A 23,821-nucleotide genomic window follows, 5' to 3' on the forward strand; every position below is an offset into this window, starting at 1 on the left:
TTCCCAGAGTCATACCAGTGCCTGACTGGTCAGAGATGGTGTCAACATAGATGGTTCCGGACAGTCTACCAGGTGCACATGGAGCTGGCTCTGGTACAGTGGGTGCTAGGAGTAAACTTGTAGGTGGTGATAACTCAACCTCCAGGGCAACCATAGCTGTGGAAACAACCCTTCCCACTCTGGGAACTACCCTGTGGGCTCCTGTGGCTAGTGTTGAGGCCTGAGTTTGTAAGAGTGGTGCACCTGGGACATGGCTGTTGGTGGTGCACACCTGTGAGTGAGGTTGCAGCACATCCAGGTTCAAAGCTGTGGGAAGACATATGGCAGAAGATCACAGTGAGGTCCAAGTAGGGGGTGGGTTTTGTATGTCTTATTTCAGGTGAAACTGGTTCCTGTGGGGGACCATCTGCTCTTGTACAGTCACAACATGAAACAGCTGGTACCACTGTGATCTACAATGTCACCTTGCGTCCACTCCTTTGTCCGCGCAAATATGTAAGCCCAAACTTGGGAGCCCGCACAATACTACGGGCTTGAACACAGACTATGGGCTGACAAAGATGAGCCAGAAGCTCAGATAGTGTGCATAGTCTGTACCTCTGTAAAATTTTGGCCTGACTCTGGCTGCTGAAGGGGGTTATCCTATGATGAGGAAGATTGTTGTAGCTTCTTGGACACTGACCTCATCATTTCTCTTCTCATCTGCATCTCAAAAATCTCAGACCAATTGCTGCTCCTCTGAGTTGGATACTGGTGGTTGGGCACAGTGGTCAGATAATCGATGCTGCTACCCTGAGAGAACACCTGAAATGCAGATGGGGTGAACTGGAGACTGTTATGTGTCAGAATATGTGGGAAATACACTATATTGCAAAGCTGGTTGCAAAGGCACAATTGGTAGAGTGTGCTGTTCTTGCATACAGCTACGTGATGTAAGAGAAATTTGAACAGCAACTACATTGCTCCCTGAAATGATCTGGTGAAATCCACATGCAGCCACTGCCAAGAATGATCAAGTGTTAGCCACAGGAAAAATTGTTGTGCTGGGACTGCCTAATCTTGTACAGGAGCCTGACTTGCTATGATTGCATATTCAGTGTCTTTGTCTATTCAGGGCCAATAAATGTTACAGTGTGCCTCGTATTTCATATAATATGCCTCCCAGTGTGATGCCTGCAGAATGTGGTGACAGAGTGTGGGTAGGATGATATTCCAGTATTCTTCCTCCTCAGTAGCCAGTATTAGAATGCTCTTGGTGCTGTTTGGTCACTGACACAAAAAAGCCAGTTGTAGAATACTCTTTGTGCTGTTCAGTCAGCGACACAACGAAAAAAAAAAGTCCTAAATGCCAGGTTAGGCAAGTGCTCCGACCATCCGAGCCATACAGCCAATAATACACAGTGAAATAGCAGTACTCTGTTGCTGCAGCTACTTTAAGAGCAGTTATGGAAAATTCATTTAGAGTACTCTGAATGACATTATTGAGGGGGAAAAAAACACAATTAAAATTGGCTTCTGGCCTGTAGATATGTGATATAGAGTGTCTGCATTCGTGTGGTGGGCAGTGGGGTGATAATGCATTTCATAATTGTAGCTGCTTCAAAATAGTGCCCACCACTGCACTCGTTGCTCCATTTTTTCTGGGAGCTTATTATGGGGGTTGTGTGTCTTATAGTCCATTAGCAGATGGAATTTTGTGCCAAGCAGGAAAACATGAAACTTTTTTTATACCGTAAATTATTGCTAATGCCTCTTTTTCGGTATGAGTATAACTCATCTGTGCTGCTATTAATGTTATAGATGCAAACACAGTCAGATGTTCCTGCCATTGGAAAGCTTGTGGAACAGCATGGCATGAAACAAATGTCAGTCTCTTCTCTCAAAATATCAAGACAAAAGTGTGCAACAAAAATAGACTTTTCAAGATATCACAAATTGGTTGTGTATGCTGATAGAGAATTTGATTTAGAATTCTGGCATCAAATTTTTATCAAAATTGTATGTACTGTACTCAAGTTACATTTCCCACCAATTTGGAAAATGTGGTTTCAAGAAAAACACGTTTTAACTTTTAGGTTAAATTTTTTTGTAGTTAAGATAAGCATACCTCCAGTCAGTGATCCCTCGACCATACAGCAGTCCTTCCAGATACAAAAGGAGGTCCTCCTCCATTTTCTTCCTGGCCACTGTGGTCCTGCAGGCCTCTTTGGCAGCTCCTATCACCTGCTTGCTCAATACACTTTTCAGCTGCTTTTATCCAGAAGTTGTAACAGATTCGTCCGCTCTCAAGTTGAAGCACATTCATAATTCCTGTTAGGCCATCATTCAAGTTACATGCTACCACATTTTCCATGATGTTGAGTATTTTTTTACTCCTTTGAATGGTTTTTGGAGTCACTTTTCACAAATCACCTTGTAACTGGATAATGGAGTTTCTAGTGAACTTGGGATGAACACTACAATAAAGTAAACAGCCAAGAGAACATTTTAAGCCAAGAAAGAAAAAAATTAAGTTTTTGAAATTTTAAGATAGATTTGGATATTACCATTAGTTTGTTTAAACTACAGCCATGGGAGTTGCCCAATGAGTTGCTGATACCAGTGTAATGAAATTTAATTCAGTAAATCTATCTACTTCTGCTGTAACTGCATCTTGCTGAGTGAATGGAACTGGTCAAGAGTGATAGCAACAAAACTGAGCAGACTTCTTTTAACAAAATGTTGTTGTTGCTGGTGGTGATGGTCTTGGTGTTGTTGTTGTTATTGGAATATTTAGTCCAAAGACTTGTTTGATGCAACTCTCCACTCTACTATATCCAGTGCAATCCTCTTCATCTCAGAATAACTACTGCAACCTACATCTATTTGAATCTGCTTACTGTATTCATCCTTTGATCTCCATCTATAATTTTTATCCCATGTAATTCCCTCCAGTACCAAACTGACAATTCCTCCTTGCCTCAAGACATGTCCTATCAAATGATCCCTTCTATTAGTCAAGTTGTGCCAATTTGATTCAGTACCTCCTCATTAGTTACTTGATCTATCCATCAATTCTTCTACAGCATCAGTTTCAAAAGTTTCCCTTCTCTTCTTATCTAAACTGCTTATCCTTCACTTTTCACTTGTGTACAACACTATACTTAAATTTATGTTACACGGTAACAATTTTTCCTTTTCTGAAATTATTTTCATACTGTAACCAGTCTGCAATTTATATCTTTTACTTTTAGTGTCTCATTTCCTAATCTGATTCCTTCAGAATCACCTAATTTAATTTGACTACAATCAACTACCCTTTCTTTACTTTTGTTGATGATCATCTTATAATCTCTTGTTGTTGTTGTTGTTGTTATTACAATATTTAGCCCGAAGACTTGTTTGATTCCATTCCCCATTCCATTCCTTCGAACAATTCTTCCAAGGCTCTTGCTATTTTGACAGAATTACAATGTAATCAGCATACCTCAAACTTTATATTTCTTCTGCTTGAACTTCAATTCTGTCTCCAGATTTCTTCTTGGTTTCCTTTATTGCTAGCTCAGTGTGCAGATTGAATAACATTTTGCATAGGCTACAACCCTGTCTCACTCCCTTATCAACTATTGCTTTTGTTTCATGTCCTTAGAACCTTTAAAAATACATGAGCCTGAAAATTTGAGGCTGATCTGAATGATGGCTTGAATAATTGCTTATAATATTTACACAATTTATTCATGTCTTTAAATGGAATAGTAGAAGGTATCAAATTTGATTTTGTCATTGGTTCTAAAACTGAATGCTATGAAAGCATCTAATCCAAAAATGTTAATTGGAAAATTAATGACCAAAAATGTTAGTTTATTGCATACTGAATTGGCCCTGTAATGCAATTTTATGGCTACCAAAAGCTGCCACATCTTTTTGTGGTAACTGAAATGGTACCATGGCATATGACATGCCTTTCTTTTGTATCCAACAATGATTCGGATTCCCCACCCAGCCCAAGTATTGATATGGATAACAGATCATAGACATTCAGGCTACATACTCCAACCATAGCTTTCTCTCATATGAAGTGGTGCTGCTGCAGCAAGCATGTCACATGGAGCTATATGCTGATGTGAGACTGCCTGTAAATTCCACAGTCCGACATCTGACAGTAAGTCTCGGTAGTTCACTGAAGCATTAAGTATCTGGCATTTATTAGCAGAGTTTTGACCTTGCCTGATTCAGATTGCTCCCTGGATTGTTAGTATATGCTTAAGATGACTTTGTTGAGATCTGAACTTGTTTTCAGTTAGCTGTTCACTTTCTGAACTCTGCCATCTTTGATGTCAGGAACCCCTTGTTTGTTCCACCAGTCGTTGCATTACTACCAGTGTAGGTGATCATAGATTGTGTCCTACCTACACAGAGTAGAACAGAGAAGCTGTTATGAAAACTTTCATGCTTTGCAACTTTTCCAGTGCAGCATGTATCCTGAGTTTCTAAAGTTGCAGTTGCAACAGTTGCAGCTGCAACAGCAATAGCTGCAGCAAGAGTACAAAGAACAGTGGGAACTCAAGCAGCAGGAAGAGCAATAGTAACAGCAGCAGTGCCAACAGCAGTTGTAATTCTAACAGCAACAGCAGAATGTGATTTTACAACAACTGCAAAACCAACAAGTGTGCAGCTGTGATTTCCTCACCTCCCTCTCTACCATAGCAGAGCAAACTTCACATGCTGCCCCTCATAAAACACAGCATATGAAGTTTGCTATGTAAGGACAGGTTACCCCTGTAACCAAAATTGCAGGTCTGAAGATGGTTCTAGAGGAACTGAAACTGGTCATATGAATAAACATTTTTTGCAGCCAAGACGGATTATAAGTAACATTGGAAAAACCAGTGATTGCGGTTATTCCATCAGACATTATGTCTGTTTTTGCAAACTCTGTTCAATGAGTATACAAACCAGCCCATTGGCTTCCCTCAGTGCAGAGTGATTACATACAATGGACAGTTGATCCCACTGTAGGATCACATCATACTCCAATCTAAGTATAAAAATGTGGCTTGGCAACTAACTCCACCGGTAGTCAACTCAGACAACAATTAACACTTTTGGGTTAGACACTTTTGTGCTTTTTGCTTTTCAAATTCAGGACCAGGTGAGTCTAGTTTCAGTTGCAATACCAGTCACAGAACTTGATCTGTTATGTGTGCAATATAAACAACTGTTTGAACCTCCATAAGATTGTGTGACAGCATACTAGGCCCACGTATCCTTAAAATAATCAGCAGAGCTTAAGTTTTTTGAAGCTCAACCAGTGCCTTTCACCTTGTGCAAGGAAGTTATAACTGAACTAAATAGATCACAGAGTATGGAATTATGTCTCAAGTATCATCTAGCCAGTGGGCTATACCCTTGGTTGTAGTTTTATAAAACCAAATGGATCACTTTGAATTTGTGGTAATTTTTAGTGTATCGTTAATGGTAAAGCAAATGTCATCTTTAGAAAAATTTGCTGGGGCCAGTTATTTTCAAAAGAAAGATCTCGCTGATATCTACTTTTTGTTGCCTGTAGATGATCAGATGAAACAGGTTTTAGTGAATAATGTGCAGTTCTGCATGTATCATTGTACCAGGCTGCCATTTGGGGTCACAGGTGCTCCCAAAATATTTCAGAGATACCTTGAGCAACTATCCCCAACTGTATTAATTATTTAGATTACTTGCTAATTACTGGAGCCATGCTGGAACAGCACCTGCACAATCTACAGATTTTGTTTGTTTGGCCCCATGCCCATGGTCTGTGTTTCACCTCAAGAAATGCAGTTTATTTATTTATTTTATTTATTTATTTTTTTTTTTTAAGCCAAGTGTAATATACTTCGGATGTGTCTTAAGTAAAGAAGCTCATGCCCAAACAAGATCATGTGGATGCAATCACTAAATTAAGGGCTCCTGAGAACCTCAGAGAATGAATCTTGCATAGCCAAAGTCAATTATTATGCAAGATTCATTCCTGGTGTGGCCCACATTTCCCACCTGCTTAATTATTTGGGGAAAAAAGGTATTTAATTTGTGTGGTCAGAAGCATGCCAGAAAGCTTTCCTGCAACTTTAAAAGTGCTATAGGACAGACTATTTTTAACAATATGTCATCTCTGCAGAGTTTAATAATTGCCACTGCTGCATCAAATTGTGACACTGGTGCTGTGCTGTCCTACAAATATGTTGATGGCATGAAATAGCCTATTGCTTTTGTATTTACAACATTAAACTAAGAAAGAGGGTCAGGTATCATATACCATGTCAGGAAGTTGCATGTTTACCTTTATGGTAATAAGTTTCACTTGATCACCACTGCAAGCTCCTTATTTTGCTGTCAAAACTTCCTGATAAGACAGTGCAGTGTCTGCAGTGGTAGGCATTGTTCCTGAGTAAATATACCTACAAGCTGCATTATCAGTCCACCATACAGCATTCAAACACATATGCACTTTCCAACTAGCCATATGGGACCAATACAGAAATTGGCAGGTTCAAAGCAGTGTATTTTTCCTTAGATGCTAATCAGCAACACTCACTCAACAAATTCCCAATTAGGCCCACAAAGTAATAGTAGAAACATGCCACAATCTACTGTACAATGTATTGTCTGCTGTGTGGCGGGTTGACCAGAGCACCTGCCTAAGGGCACCAACCTGGCATGGTGCACGTATGTTTCAGTACAACTCAGGCTTAATGTCACTGATCATTTCATATTGTTGGCTGTGGATGATTCTGAAAGCTGGGTGGTATTTCCTTCCATGCTCCACCTTTGCTTACTGAAGCTGCTCCACATTGCATATTGGGAAATTTACAGAATGAAAGCAATAATACAGTGTCATGTGTATTGGTGTGGTGCTGACACCATTATAGAACACATCATCTGGAACTGTCAGTCCTGCACCTCACACTCAGTCAGCCCCACCACATCATTTCATTCCTCAGCCACATCCTGAGCATCCCTGACAGAGAGTGCATGTTTATTTTGCCACGTCATCCTGAGGTTGCCAGTTGTCACATTACTCTCTAACTTTCCCAATGCAGAACAACGGAAAATCCAGGATGGAATGTAACAATATTATGAAAAGGAAAGTTGCTACTCACCATAAGCGGAGATGCTGAGTCGCAGATAGGCGCAACGAAAAAACTTTGTGGCTCAGATAGCTACCGCCTCCACAGCAGCTACTACCTATGCCCTAGCCATCAAATTTTCATTAGAGGTGGCATCTTCCACTCTGATTCCCAACAGTAGCCCTCAGTTCACAGTATCTGCCTTTCAGGATTTTTGTAAATGTGATGACATTGAGTATCTGACCACCAACCCATTCCATCCCATGTCTGATTTGGGGGCTTGGACAAGACATTCAGAATGTAGATGTGCAAAATAATGATCACAGATGGCTGTGGGGACGCACTCACCAGCTTTGTCACCACCTCTGGTGCACCCCCATGAATGGATGTAGCCTGGCCGAAATTTTACATGGGTGCTGACCTCACACCCTCTTCAACCTGCTGCACCTGGCTTGGGACCGCCTATGCACACAGCCATATTACAGCAAGGACTCCTGTGTCTGAGCTCATACTTTCAGCTGGAACCACTTGCAGCTCATAGGCTCCTTTCTCCTCCCACCAACAGCACTGACCTCCTCACAACACAAACAACAGAGGTGCAGCATTTTCAGACTCAGGTGCTCATGGAGGCCAAATGATTGGCACCATCTCCTGCACAGCCAGCACCCACTCCCCTACAGGCAGGACCAAGTTGCACCCCAGAACCCGTTGATCAGTTGGTGATAACACTGCCTGCTCCAGCATCTGAACCAGATAAACGTGGAGGGGATCTTCTGCTTGACCCTCTAGTGGGGCTCCCAGTATCTCTCTCTCTTCTTTTCCTTGATGAATTCGGCACAGGCCAGGCCGTTTTCAGCCCTATGTGCCGTTTAAAGGAGGACACAGCTTAGTATCCAACAGTGATTCAGATTCCCTGCCTGATCCAAGCATCGATATAGAGAATGAGTCACATACTACATACTCGAGCCACAACTTTCTCCCACATGAGGCCCTAATAGCAGCAAGCATGTCATGTGGGGCCATCATCTTACATGAACACCACATTCTACCCCACTCCCATCAAAGGCTTCTCCCATCTAATCAGAGGCAGTCCCGTCTCTGAATATATAGATTTATATATACTCATTACATAACTGCTGCCCAGCATTTTATGTGGTTATGATGGCCGACCAACCAACTGCCCACTCAAATGAATGGCCACTGCCACTCTGTGGCCAGTGCCAAGGAACTGACAACCAAGTGGCAGAACATGCTTGATTTCAGTGGCTGCTTGACAATCTGTGCCATCTGGATCCTTTCCCCAAATACCAGATTCTCTGATGATTTATTGAAATATGTTTGGTAATGCATTTGTCAGCACCAGCCTTCTTTGATATTGGAATTATACATTCTTCTTGAAATCTGAGGGTATTTTGCATATCTCGTATATCCTATATACCAGACAGAATAGTTTGGTCATGGTTGGTTATTCCAAGGAAGTTAATAATTCTTTGCAAATGTCACCTATTCGAGGTGCCTTGTTCTGACTTGGGTCTTTTATTGCCCTGTCCAATTCTTTTCATAGTATCATGTACCCCATATCATATTCATCTTTTTCCTATTCCTTTTCTTTTATATTGTCTTGAAGTTTCTTTCTATTATATAACACTTCTACTCATTCCTTCTACCCTTCATTGTTTCCTTCTTTGCTTATTACTGGCTTGCCATTCCAGCTCTTGATATTCATACTGCTGCTTCCCTTTTCTCCAAAAGTTTATATAATTCTGTAAACAGCATTTATCTTTCCTATGATCATGCATGCTTTTACAGCTTTACACTTTTCTTGTAACCCATCTAGTCGATTCAAATACATATAGCCAGCAAAAGATGGGGTAGGAGATTTTATTTTTCTGACTCATTTGTTTGGCTGGAAAGATTAGAAAACCATGTTTTTCCAACAAAATTTATTTTGGCTAAACTATTTGTACCCAAAATACTTCACAAATTTTGAACTTTTTTACTTTTTTTTCAAAAATGTCAGTTTCTTTTGCTCCTAGTACTTTGGCATTTATTTCCTTTTTAAAAGAGTACAAAATTCTGTACAAATTTAATTACTACAACTTTTTTTTGCATCCAATGCCATTGGTGGTACAGTCTGTCAAAAAATATCAACTTTTCAAATTTTGTGCAAAATGGCAAATGTCTAGTTTTTGAGCACATTTATTTCAGTTTCTGTGTACATATATTGGTACTGAACATCTCACTTTGTGATATTCAATTACTGTGTCTGCAATCAGATGATTCATGGCTATCCATGTATTGTAATTCTTATGTCACTAGTCAAAGCTAAGTTCCAGTGCATTTCAGCCCTGACTCATGCATATTTATAAAACTGCATCCTTTAATCATTATATTATATATATTAAATAACCAGCTACAGAAAATTGAACTTACTAGCTGAAATAAGCATATCATAATAAGTAACTAATTACACTTGTATTAAGAAACCCTGCAGTGCAAATAAAACATAGGTAGCTTTATTATAATTAAAAAGGCATTAAAATTTACTAACACTTTTTATCATCACTTCTGGATGCATAACGCCTCTGACTGTGTGTTTCACCCTTTGGTGCACTTGACTGGGTGTCACCAGAAATGCTTTGAGTAGTAGAATCGAGTGGATCCCAGGTCAGCCTGTTCATCCAACAGCCAGTCAGCCTCTTCCAGTTAGTTAATTTCAGTGTCTGTTTCCTCAGTAATTTCCATAAAATCTGTTTCTTCTTCACTTTCAAACAATGTAAATTCCACGATGGAATATCAACAATATTGTGAAAAGTATAGATTGCTACTCACTGTAAAGATGACACATTGAGTTGCAGGCAGGCTCAAAAAAAAGACTATTACACACTGAGCTTTCAGTCAAAGCCTTCTTCAGAGAAGAAAACACAATCACATTCATAAAAGCAAGCACACCTCTTGCATATGTGACCACTATCTCCGAATGCATTTTGCAGATACATTCTGGCCAGAGATAGTGATCATTTGTGCATGAGATTTGCTTGCTTGTGTGAATGTGTGTGTATTTTCTTTTTTGGAGAAGGATGTGGTCGAAAGCTCTGTGTGTAACAGTCTTTTCATTGTACCTATCTGCAACTCAGTGTGTCATCAAGAATTTCAAGAATTTTATTCACCATAGATCATTTTACAATGATATTGGCTTCGTCATACAAGATGTACTAGTACATACAGAATAACAAAATAAACTTCTGTCAATACATTATAAATACATTTGAAGCATGGCAGTGTACCAAATTACAAAGGATAGCTTTTAAAAGCTAACGCAACAAGCTATCTTATAATCTAATATAATAAGGTATTTTATTGTTTATAGTATAAACTTTGTAATTACACACGATTAACCACAGCACAAAATAATATGTTTAACTACAGACAACTTTTAAATGCTTATATTCTCCTCAGGCATCTCAAAGAATTCTTTAATGTCATAGAATGGGTGATCTGACAGCCAGCTGTACCACTTAATTTTAAAAGAATTTGTATCCATAGACTGAACATGAATTGGCAGTTTATTGAACATTTTGAGTGGGTTAACTTTGTGGGAATTTCCTGTTCTCGCTAATCTGTGGCGCGGTATGTCTAAATTACCGTTCGCCCTGGTGTTGTGTTGTGTATTTCCTTTCTGGCAATAAATTCTGAAATATTATTTTTAATATAGAGTACAGACACATAGATGTATAAATTTATACTTGTAAGTATTCTGAGTCTGGAGAAAGGAGGACGACAGTGCTCCCTATGACCTCTTTTACATATTATACATATGACTTTTTTTTGTAATTTCAATACATTTTTGATGTGAGGGGAGTGCCCCCATATAATAAGACCATATGAAATATGTGACTGGAATAGCCCAAAGTGTGTCACCCTGTGTACTCCAAGCTCACTACCTCCCTTAGTTTCAAGAGAAGGTATTCCATCCGAGATATTTTTTCACATACATGATTGACATGTTCCTCCCAATATAGTTTTGAGTCAATGTGAATACCTAGGAGTTTTACTGACTTATTGCCTACTTCATTTGATGTTCCCATTAAAAGTTGTTGTGTTTTGTCAGGGTTGCATAGGAGCTTATTGGCTGCAAACCAGTCCAGGGCCTTATCTAGTGTTTCTTTTGTTAGGTTATTCAGATCTGAAATGTTCTGATGTGTGGTAAGTAGTGTTGTATCGTCAGCATAACACACAACAGGGTGAGCTATATTTTTAGGTAAATCATTAATAGCGACAATGAAGAAGAAGGGTCCAAGGATAGACCCTTGTGGTACACCTGTGCTGATTTCCATGATGGAAGAATTTAAATTTCTTTTTCATTTCATTTGGATATCTAATTTTTTTTTTACTGGTGAGCAAGAATACCATAAATCTGTGTACTTTTTAAAGAAGTTACCAAAGCTAATTTCAGCTTCCCTTTTTCCAGATTGACAATTATATATAAAGTCCCAATCTGCACTTCCTAATCTAGCAACAAACATATTTATCTACTCTTCCTTCTGTCTTCGTACCACTACTACTTTAGATTCTTCAGTTTTAACTGGCTGCCTCTTACAGAGGGTAAGGAGTAGTGGCTCATGATCTGCAAGTCCACTTCCTGCAAGTCTAACTGTAAAATCCTCCCTATGGAAATTCACAATAATATTGTCTATACAAGCATTCTTACGTGTGGCAGTTATTTGTACAATAGAGGTCTAATGATCTTAGCATATTCAAAAATGTCCTAGCAACTGGTCTCTGTGTGTTTACCATTTCTATGTTGAAATCACCACATATAGCAATTCTCGTTTTACTCTTCACTATTTTTTTAATTATTAATTCACATTTTTCAATAAACAAATTTACATCACCATCTGGTGACCTATATAGACTAACTACCACTATATTTTCATTCATTAGTTTTACACAACTAAACTCCCCATCTAGCTCTGAGGAGTATGTAGATACGTCAATTCTGGAAAACATTATTCCTTCTTTGACAAAAATTCCCGCCCCACCATTCTTTCTCTGTTTTCTGCATATCATGTCTCCCACAACATACCCTTGGGGAATGAACATATTTACTTGTTCTTGTGTTAACCAGTGCTCAGATACACATATAACAGCTACATGCTCAGTGTTACATAAATGTTCTAATTCTAAAATTTTATTTCTAATACAACATATGTTAACTTGTAGAAAAGTAAGTAGTTTGTCTCTGTCTGTATTCCTCTGAGAGCAATTTGACTTTATATTTGAAGTTGTAGGTTCCGTTAATGTCTTTAATCTTGATGAACTGTGATCATGTGTGTTATGATAGTCACATACCTGTTCATCCACTTGATGACTCACTTTGTTAACTGCTTTCGTCTGTGAAACCACTGCTGATCCCACCAAAAATCCTGGTCCCTCGGTTGTGGTTTCTTTTTTCGAGTTGACTGCCGTACTCCACGTGTTGGTATTCTCATCCCTTGAGCTTGATTTGCTGTTCTTCTTTTTGCAAGTAGGTCTCTCTTCTTATATGGTGCCTTCTTTCCTGCCACCTTATTTGCTGCTTCTTCAAACGTTTGCACGTCCTCTTGGGTAAGTTTATTGCTTGAGTAATTGTCCTCTCCCCACAAACAGAGTTCACTTTTAAGGATTCTGTTGTTATTTGTGCTGGAGTTGTGTCAATAACAATTCTCACTGATTCTTTATCTGAGACTTCAGTATCCTTCCATTTAAGTTCTATTGCTGTTTTGTACACTTTCCTGTTTGTTTCCACTGATTCATAAATCCTTGTGGCAATTAGTTCTTTACCAGTTGCATTAAGGTGTTGTCCATGTGCTGTATAAAGCTCCTTGTTACTAGGAGTATCAATAAAACAAGTGTTATGGAAGCCTTTCACTGTTTTTTTTTTAGTTTTCTGTTTGCAGATTGAATTTCTTGGTTTACACAAGACCATTCAGGCAGGTCATGTCTATGTGGTACACCAACTACAATCACTTTTGTATTTGTATTTTGTAATGCTGACAAGGCTTTATGTAGTGAACGAATTGCCAACTTGGTTTCGTTCTTTGCCACATCGTTAGCCCCTGCCCAGATAACTGCAAAATCTTCACTTGTCAACTTATGGAGGTCATTGCATTTTTTTAGTATTACACTAGTGGGGGCACCTGGTATCACCTTCCCTTCAACATCATATTTATTTGAAGCTAAGTTTAAAATGTTTCTTGCACAGTCTCTGCCATGGCTATCTGAGGCAACGAATATTTTGGGTCTCCTATTCACTGACTGACTCTCAGGAGCAAAGGTTTGCATTTTCATTGCTGCACCCATAGATTGATTTCCTTTTTGAACTGCATTCTGTGTTGTGGTATGCACACTGTGTTGTGAATCGTGATTTAAGTTGGGTGCATCAAATCTCTAGTTTTTGCACATTTCTGTCTTGCCTGATTCTCGCTTCTGTAGTTCGTTTGTTAGCAAACATATAATTGTTTTCGAATACTTAAGTTCCTTTCTTACTATTCTGAGTTCATTCTGTAACTTTTCGCACACACACGTTTTTAACGGGTCTGTTTTGATTTCGGCCATATCGTCACCGACAGTATGAAAACAATCACTGCATTTCCAGCTTTTCACTCTATTCGTTGAATTTACACATGAGTAATGGAATTTCCTGTTACACTTTACACAACACACGCCTTTTCTTGCTGTTTTGTTACAGGAACATGGTTTATTCCACGCTTCCTCACTTATTTCGTAAATAGAATTCAAATTTTCCGAACTGGTCGCGGCTATTGTGCACTAGTTAGTTTCAAAGCACAATATGTCCCTGTTCTTTCAACAGATCGCTGTATTTTTAGTTACTCACCGAGAACAATTACTAATCCATATATACACACCATAAAATGTTTAACTTAAGCTCGTTAAACGATCAAAGTAACTTATTTTGTTCACACATTTATCGGTACACACTATACAGCCATTCCAAAGTAGCAATCTATCCTTTTCATAATGTTCTTCTTTACATTCTTCATACAAAAATTTTGGCATGTTTTCACAGTTGAGACCTCTACTGTTCCTGCACATGGAAGAACATTTCAAACCTGCTTTTCTGCAGGAGCATGCTCTGCCACAGCTCAACTTACATGAGAACCAAACAACACGAAGAACTGACTCAGGTTCTGGATTGTGGTTCATTAAAAGAGGCCTCAGACCACGATTACTGTGAGTCCAGCCTATTTCTCGGGAGGTTTTCAGTTTCCCATCCAATTTTAGACTTGCTGGTAACACTGTAATGAATTATTTTAAGCAACGTTATTTTGTGGGTGGCAACCTCACAAGATACTATTTGCTTTTTGTGGCAGATTTGGTGAATAGTTAGTGCCACAGATCTTCTGATGTTTGGGAACAGCTAACATCTCCACTATACAATGTGATGATAAACTGTTTTTGTGACGAAGCAAGCTGGGATATTTTTACTTCCCCTCTGGTTTTGCCATCTGCCTCCTTAAAATTCATTTTTTTTTCATTTTTGAACTAATTACCATTAACATATAATCAGCATTTTCATAAAAGAGAAAGGTTGGCCCTGAGTCTTAAAGAATATAACACCAGATTTAATTTTGTCCTTAATTTTGTGTATGTAATTGATTTCCTAATTTACTTTGACCATTCGTAGTCAATACTTTCATTATAGGGCAAAATCAGTAATTGTTTCGTAACTTAAATTCTAATGTTGATTTATAAACAAATATAAATTCTGTACTAATTATAAACATTAGGAGGAACAACTAACAATATTCTTAAAGGATCTATTTGGCTCTATTCAAAAACATGTTAGCAAAGCCAACCCTTAATTAATTCCAAAGTAATTAACAGTTTTGTCAAAAGTATTGTTTGCATAACTATATTTGTTAATTTCACGATTTAAACAAATAATTCAGCCTAACTCTTGTAGTAGAAGAAACTGTTAAAAAGATGGAATTTTTTGATGTATTCAGTTAATTTAATGAATTAAGTTTTAATTGTAATTTCCGTAAATTTAACTTCGAACAATGTGTAGTTTCAGCCCCTACTATTGTGAGGATGTATAAGGGCCTGTTTTTTGTCACAAGACAGTCAGTCCATGGCCGAGTTTCAGACGAGAAACCTGTGTTGGTTAGAACAACAACAATACTTCAACTTAACTGTGAAATAAGTGTTATATAATTAGACCGTGTGCTAAAACAATGACAGTGTCTACTCCATACGTACCTTGCTATTCTTCAAGAACTGTGAACTTTGTGGTTAGGTTTTTACTGCTCGTAGATGTTCAATAGTAAACTATTGTAGCAGTATGTGGAGGTTTGCCTGCAAACTATTAATGAGGCTTATGGAAAGTGAAAACAATAGTGCACTGGCCATATTAGATGTGTATATGGGGGGTTGTGAAAAGTGAAAGTAAACAACTGTGAAATGCAAATGTGTACTTGTTGGCTACATCATTTACAGAAGACAGTACTGCACTTCCACCCCCTATTTTTTCAGCTAGTATCACAACGCAGTACATCAACACCAAGGACACCAAATGAAGAAATAAAGAAAGGAGGCAATCTCTAACTGTTATTGTTTTTTACAGGTAGTGTCTGGCTTCTTGAATGTGCCAAGTGCTGAGTTTAGGTATCACATTTCTTAATGATGTTACTAAGTTTCATTTTTCCTTGACCAAAAAAAGATGATGTTATATCATATCCACTAATGGCATGACTGAATGGAAGATCTTCAGCATTACACTTGTAGGATACAGTGCAAAACCACTTGTCTTCTCACTTCCTTTTCCCGGCTTTTGAAAAAATATGTTTTCGAAGTCTTGTCCTAAATCAGCCATGAGCACAAGGAGGTCAACATCTTCCTCCACTATGACTACACTTCCAAAATCCTTGGTTCTTGAAATGGCAGATGTTACAGTTATAATCCTAACTTCTTGTGCCTGGTCAACCTCAATGCTACAGCCTAAAAATTCCTTTCTAAGAACTGTGATCAAGAGATTCTTGTTTTGTTAATTGTACAAAAATCTTTCCTGAGGGACTTGGTTTACCATCTCTGATTCAACTACAACTTCAAGTGAAGAATGTTTTCTAGACCTTCAAATTCTCTTGGCTCTCTTTTTGCTATGTTTCTCTCCCTCACTTGGGTACCTATCAAATACAATAGGAAATTGAGATCCAAAATGTTGCAGATAAGAAACATAACTTTGGGCTATTGATTTGAAGGAAAGATTTTGTGGCCAAGTTACTTAGTGTATAAGGTACCCTCCATCAACAGCAAAAAAGTTTATTTGGTGCATTTGAGTTTGCATCCTTCACTGGAACAAAGGTGTTGTAGAATGAAGATTTTGTTCCTTTTCGCATACCTTTTTTTGTGAGAATAGAGACACTGGAAAAGGAGAATGTTCATGTTTCAGAAAGGCTTTTAATTCTTCTTCACTTTGTAGTGATGTATGAATCACAATAGATGGATGCCTGGGGATCACTCCATTGTAGGCAGAGGATGTAGTTCAGTTGATCTCGTCTGTGAAGATGTTTGGTGATGAGAGGGGAGCTCCTTTGCAGCCTGATTTTGGAGATAGTGAGAGGATTGGCCAAGGGAATTCTCATTACTGCAGATGTGCCATCTATGGGTGTGGAAGGGATGACAGCTGTCCAAATAAAGATACTGTTGATGGTTAGTGGGCTTGACATGTGTAGTGGTATGAATGGACCCATCAAAGAGATGGAGGTCAAAGTACAGCCTGGTGGCACATTGAACCAAGGGAGACCAGATAAAGCTAGTGGGAGAGAAGATGTTGAGGCTGTGGAGGAATGAGGAAAGAGTATCTTGGTCATAGGGCCAGCCCATGAAGATATCATCAGCAAACCTGAACAAAACGAGGGGTTTGGCATTTTGAGAAACTAGGAAGGTTTCCTCTAGATGGTACACGCCCATGGCTATGCTGTGGATTTGTTTGTATATCTCTCCCTGAAGAGAGAAGTAGTTATGTGTGAGGATGTAACTAGTTATATGTGTAAGGAATGAGGTGGTGGATCTACAGTTAGTAGGACAATAGGTAGTGTTTGATAGCAGCAAGGCCATGACCATGAGAGATATTTATATATCCATCAGCCCCTGTCCTACCTGCTGTGAACCACTCACATAACACATCTTCTACATCCCCAAAATCTCCGTCCCAGTGTCCCACAAAACCCAGAACCTAAACAAACCCAAAACGCTGTTGTCACTCTATCCACCAAAACCCTTGATCCTACTGAATAATCAGTCCTATCCAAAGGCCTCACCTTCAGCCCCACACCCAAGTTTGGTCTGACAGACTAATCAAAGACCTACTCTCCTTCTCCTGATTAATACAGTGGAAACACAGTTTTGCTACCAATTCATCCAATCAAAGCCAATTTAAATCTAATATTAAACCTTGCCTCTCCCAGTCCAGTTCACATCACCATCTTACCCATGATCCCCCCCTCCAACTTAGCCTCACCATCATTTTCAAGATCTCTTCCAAAGGAGTAGTCAGACGGTTGGTAGATACCTTGTATAAGGTGATCAGTTCATCTTGACAGTGAGAAGTCTGTGTGGAGATTGCAATCCTTAGCTGAAATATTGGAAAATGGAATGATTTTAGAAGCTGGCACTACTAGCAAAATATTTGTGTTATTTACACTGGTCACTTGTGTTGAATCCCTCCAAAATAAGATTAGGGATATTGAACATATGCTAATTAATTTAGTGTTATAGATATGTTGAACCATGCAGTTGGATAAATTTTTTAACAAATATACCACTCCTGCTTCATAAGTCAGTCTGTTACCAGATTTGGCAATCCACATGGAATTTTTCTCTTTGCCATCTCTGTTTGGAAAATATAATTAAATGAAGCCTGAAACTGCTTACATTTCTGAGCCATGAGATTCTTCATCTTGCATGTGCACATGTACCAACGACTTTTTCCTTGAAGTAATAGCTGTAGGAGCCTGTACTTAACTAAATACAAAGCAGCTTACAAAGCTTTTACTAGGAACCCTAAAAGCTTCCTGCATCCTATCCATACCAGTCATAAATAAAATGCAGCACATATGATGGAATAAATTATTTGTTCTTTCCTAAATTCAGATGTACATGCATCAATACATTCTTTTGCAGTAATGGTACAATAAAAAGTACTCAATACCAAGTGTTTCATAGCAAATTTCACAGGGGAAATGAATGTATTTCTTAGTGTGAATTTTTTTCCTGTGCATAACAAAACAAATGTTTCTAACTTCTTTTCAGGGTGAAAAAATTGCTGAAGCAGATAGATAAGTTGCAGTTACAGCTGGCAGAATCTCGTGCCCAGGTCAGAGACCTAAAGACACAACTTGCCGATGCAGCAGATTACAAGGTAAGCTTACTGTTGTGACCACTATGTGTGGAGCCTTAGTATGTGATACACTCCTGGAAATGGAAAAAAGAACACATTGACACCGGTGTGTCAGACCCACCATACTTGCTCCGGACACTGCGAGAGGGCTGTACAAGCAATGATCACACGCACGGCACAGCGGACACACCAGGAACCGCGGTGTTGGCCGTCGAATGGCGCTAGCTGCACAGCATTTGTGCACCGCCGCCGTCAGTGTCAGCCAGTTTGCCGTGGCATACGGAGCTCCATCGCAGTCTTTAACACTGGTAGCATGCCGCGACAGCGTGGACGTGAACCGTATGTGCAGTTGACGGACTTTGAGCGAGGGCGTATAGTGGGCATGCGGGAGGCCGGGTGGACGTACCGCCGAATTGCTCAACACGTGGGGCATGAGGTCTCCACAGCACATCGATGTTGTCGCCAGTGGTCGGCAGAAAGTGCACGTGCCCGTCGACCTGGGACCGGACCGCAGCGACGCACGGATGCACGCCAAGACCGTAGGATCCTACGCAGTGCCGTAGGGGACCGCACCGCCACTTCCCAGCAAATTAGGGACACTGTTGCTCCTGGGGTATCGGCGAGGACCATTCGCAACCGTCTCCATGAAGCTGGGCTACGGTCCCACACACCGTTAGGCCATCTTCCGCTCACGCCCCAACATCGTGCAGCCCGCCTCCAGTGGTGTCGCGACAGGCATGAATGGAGGGACGAATGGAGACGTGTCGTCTTCAGCGATGAGGGTCGCTTCTGCCTTGGTGCCAATGATGGTCGTATGCGTGTTTGGCGCCGTGCAGGTGAGCGCCACAATCAGGACTGCATACGACCGAGGCACACAGGGCCAACACCCGGCATCATGGTGTGGGAAGCGATCTCCTACACTGGCTGTACACCACTGGTGATTGTCGAGGGGACACTGAATAGTGCACGGTACATCCAAACCGTCATCGAACCCATCGTTCTACCATTCCTAGACCGGCAAGGGAACTTGCTGTTCCAACAGGACAATGCACGTCCGCATGTATCCCGTGCCACCCAACGTGCTCTAGAAGGTGTAAGTCAACTACTCTGGCCAGCAAGATCTCCGGATCTGTCCCCCATTGAGCATGTTTGGGACTGGATGAAGCGTCATCTCACGCGGTCTGCACGTCCAGCACGAACGCTGGTCCAACTGAGGCGCCAGGTGGAAATGGCATGGCAAGCCGTTCCACAGGACTACATCCAGCATCTCTACGATCGTCTCCATGGGAGAATAGCAGCCTGCATTGCTGCAAAAGGTGGATATACACTGTACTAGTGCCGACATTGTGCATGCTCTGTTGCCTGTGTCTATGTGCCTGTGGTTCTGTCAGTGTGATCATGTGATGTATCTGACCCCAGGAATGTGTCAATAAAGTTTCCCCTTCCTGGGACAATGAATTCACGGTGTTCTTATTTCAATTTCCAGGAGTGTATATATCACTGAATTACAAATGACTGGTACTCTTTATGGCAGTGAGTTCATATGTAGCGGTCTTTCTTATTCTTCACTGGCAGTTCCTCATGTTTATTCCTTGTAATTATCTGTATACGAGTCCACAGCATTGACAAGTTGGGTAAGGGGAGGGGGTGCATATGCATACTCACATAAAATGAGTCACTGTCTACAAAGAAAAAAATCTTGATACACATAGGAAAATTTGATGGGATACACTAATGTACTGAAATAGTTGATGGGATACATTAATGTATTGAAATAGTTGTTCTTCTGCCTGCTGATATGGTGTCGGAATGAAGGTATTACACAGAGGGAAGGCAGAGGAATAGTTTCCTGTTGAAAGTAAATCCCAAATTGATATAAATTGGTATAGTACACTGGAGCATGCACAAGATTTCTGCACGTTTTTCCATACTTATTTATGATTCAAAACAGGTTATGCACATTACTTTGCCTCTTAATTTTAATCACTGTGACAAAGGAAAAGGTGATGTGGTCACTGAAGTCAGTGCCAGATAATGATAAGCTAATATTAATCTTTTGTAGATTGTGAAGTGTTGTGTATCATACAGGGATAAAAAGAGAGAGAAAAATCTGTCGTACTCAATGAGCTTCTTTTATTAACATCTCTCAAGTGTTAATTTCAGTTTTTCTGTGCATAACAGTCAGATGCCCTCTTGAACTACAATATGAGATGAAATAGCTGTATGAATATCAAGAGCTCAGTGGCAAGTCAGCACAATGCAAAGAAAGACTGGCTGAAATGTGGAAGAAATGCATAGAAGGGCTGTATTAAGGGAAGAAACTTGAAGACAGTATTATGGAAGGGGAAGAGGAACTGGATGTAGATGAAAAGGGGATATGGCAAGATACTGCTTTCCAGATCTTCAGTGTATTAATGATGTCCACATTTGAATTCATCGAAGTATTAGATTAAAATAGAAAGAAACATTCCACATGGGAAAAATATATTAAAAACAAAGATTCCATGACTTACCAAAAGGGAAAGCACTGGTAGATAGACACAATAAAAAAACACACAAACACACACACAAAATTTCAAGCTTTCGCAACCAATGGTTGCTTCATCAGGAAAGAGGGAAGGAGAGGGAAAGACAGAAGGATGTGGGTTTTAAGGGAGAGGGTAAGGAGTCATTCCAATCCCGGGAGCGGAAAGACTTACCTTAGGGGGAAAAAAGGACAGGTATACACTCGTGCACACACACACACATATCCATCCACACATAAACAGACACAAGCAGACATATTTAAAGGCCATGGAGAAAGGGGTAGCTGTAAGATGCAAAAGTGTTGGAGCTGAAGTGCTGCTTGCCCCTCTCTGCAGTTGGATGGTAGCAGTGAATAGCTCCATCCTGGCTGACATTGGCAGTAGTCACTTCAAAATGCTCTGCCATTGTCTGAGCCATGTCTCTGGGTGTTGTTTGGAGACACCACTGTTTCAGCACTGCTGTTATTGGTAAATGACTGTGTTTACCAGAAGCCCTTCTGATGGCTGCCCATATTTTTGTAGAGTAAATGGAATGGTTGGTGGATTCCAGGAATGCTTGCTGTGACTGTTTCTTGCTCTCCTTGATTACACATTGGGTATTGACTCTCACAACCCAAAATGCTGTGAGGTGGTCCACCAAGGTACAGGATGCCTTCTAAGATGACCTGAGGACTTTGGAATGTATGAGTCAGTGGCATGATGGATCATTCATGTAATGTGGTGCACCCATTCCTGGACACCATCATAGTGTTCAGACACAGCCAGCTGGCTGAACAGCATCCAGTTAACCCAGCTGGCCCTCCATTTTGGTGCCTTCTCTTCGGGTAATGTTCCATCCAGCAGGTGAATGTGGAGTGGGAAGTGATCACTGGAATGAAGGTCGTCAGTGACTTCCCATTGAACAGAATCTGTGAGTACCAAAAGCTGAAAGAGAGGTCAGTGGTTGAATACCCAGTAGCAGCACAGAAATGAGTGGGAGTACCTGTGCTGAGGAAGCACAGCTCATGAGATGTCACGAGACTCTCGAAAACCCAACCCCAAGAGCAAGTGGAGCTCAAGCCTCACAAGACATGATGGGCATTGAAGTCTCCCAGTAGGAGAAATGGTCGGGGGAGTTGTTCCATAAGGTCTGTGAGAGCCTCAGAGTCTATTGCACCTTGTGGAGGTAGCTACAATAAGTTAACAGTGATCCTCTGACACACCTGAATTGCTTGCAAATTATTAGCCAAGGGGAGAGCAGAGGAATGGTGCGCATTGTTGACAAACACAGTGACTCCTCCATTGTCCTTTTCCCAGTCAGCTCATCCTTGCAAAAGAGCATACAGCCCCATAGTACACGGGCATTGGGCACTTTAAAATGTGTTTCCTGAAAACACAAGCATGGGGGTGTTCGTGTGTTAGGAGCTGCAGTTCCTCCACACGTGTTCTCAACCCACTCTGCTATAGGATGGGAGCCATCTATCAAGGGAGTTGCACTTTCTGCCGGGGAGGGGAGCCCGCAATGTGTGGAGGCTCAGTCTTGTGGCGAGATGATTCCCCAGTCCGATACCAAGATCCATCACCTCTGAAGAAGATTCCAGAGAGACATTGGAGAGGATTATGTCAACATCACTGGATGGCGTACTTCCCAGTTCTTTGCCTTCAACTTTCATTTTTTTGTCTGAGGAGGCCTCAGAGCCACAACCATGGAAGTGGTAGTGGCAGCACTGGATGGTGGACAAGACTGGAACTGTTGAGGGGCAGGAAGTTCCACAATGTCAGAACTGTGACCTCTTCTGAAGTTCTGGGGGGAGGTGCAGGCTTTGAAGTAATTGCAGCAGCACAAGTGCTTTGACAAACTAGCAACTTCTGTTTGTGTAGCGTCATCAGTTATTTGGACAGGCCGTTTGAGAACAGAAGCAAACTAGGGAGCAAACGTGAGTGGTTGCATGGCCTTATATATCTTATTGGCTTCACCATATGGTATGTGCTTTGTTGTCTTTTATCTCCTGAATCTTCCATTCTTCAAGAAAGACACTGCAATCCTTACTCTGGACAGGGTTATCTCCAGAGCAGTTGACACACTTTGGAGGAGCAGAACAACCAACTCCCCTCATGAGTGGCTTTACCACATTTGCCACAAGTGGCTTTCCTCTTACAACCAAGAGTATTGTGCCTGAAGTGTTGGCATTTAAAACAGCACACTGGGTTTAGTAAATAAGGCCATATGCTTAGGCAAAGGAAACCTGCTGTGACATGCTCTGAAAGTTTTATACTGCTACATATAACTGTAAGAAAGTCTGATTTGACAAGATCACCATCCACTCTTTTCATAATGTTTTGCACATCAACAGTGTCTTCCTGGCACTACTCAGCTTTCAGTTCTTCTCAGGGAATGGCAACTAGAACCTTGCAAGTCACAACACCTTTGCTGTAATCCAAGGTGTTGTGCAGTTCAGTTTCAGTTGCATACTCCCCGAGGCCATGAGCTTTCTGGAGGTCCTTCACTTGTTAGGAACTACATTTTTCCCATTTTTCAAGTGTTTGCCAGATTTTAAGGTCCCAGCAATGTCCCATAAACCTTATTGTATATAGAATCGAAAAAATGTATCAAAGCTATCCTCTTACCATTTAACTATTATAAACATATTTCTGATAACAAGCATGCCTTTTGTTATTAACTGGAGGACTGGCTACCACAGCTCTCTTGTTTAATCGTGGTGTTAGTGGCTTCCAGCAGCCCACCTTTCCTTCTAGGAGGAGGAAGAGAAAATTTCAAAGGATCGATCGAGGTCCCATGAGCAGCTAGGAGAACAAAAGTCCATCTAGAC

General features: G+C 40.5%; 1 protein-coding gene across 1 annotated transcript in view; it reads left to right on the plus strand.

The window, feature by feature from the left end:
• Nucleotides 1-23,821, plus strand: part of LOC126194927 (coiled-coil domain-containing protein 170) — a 436,254-nt gene that overhangs the window by 367,465 nt on the left and 44,968 nt on the right. Inside the window, exon 13 of the mRNA XM_049933307.1 lies at nt 18,399-18,507. Within this exon, the coding sequence (XP_049789264.1) occupies nt 18,399-18,507 (109 nt within the window). The remainder of the gene's footprint in view (nt 1-18,398; nt 18,508-23,821) is intronic.

Source organism: Schistocerca nitens, chromosome 7 (genome assembly GCF_023898315.1).
Source record: "Schistocerca nitens isolate TAMUIC-IGC-003100 chromosome 7, iqSchNite1.1, whole genome shotgun sequence".
Lineage (NCBI taxonomy): Eukaryota > Metazoa > Arthropoda > Insecta > Orthoptera > Acrididae > Schistocerca > Schistocerca nitens.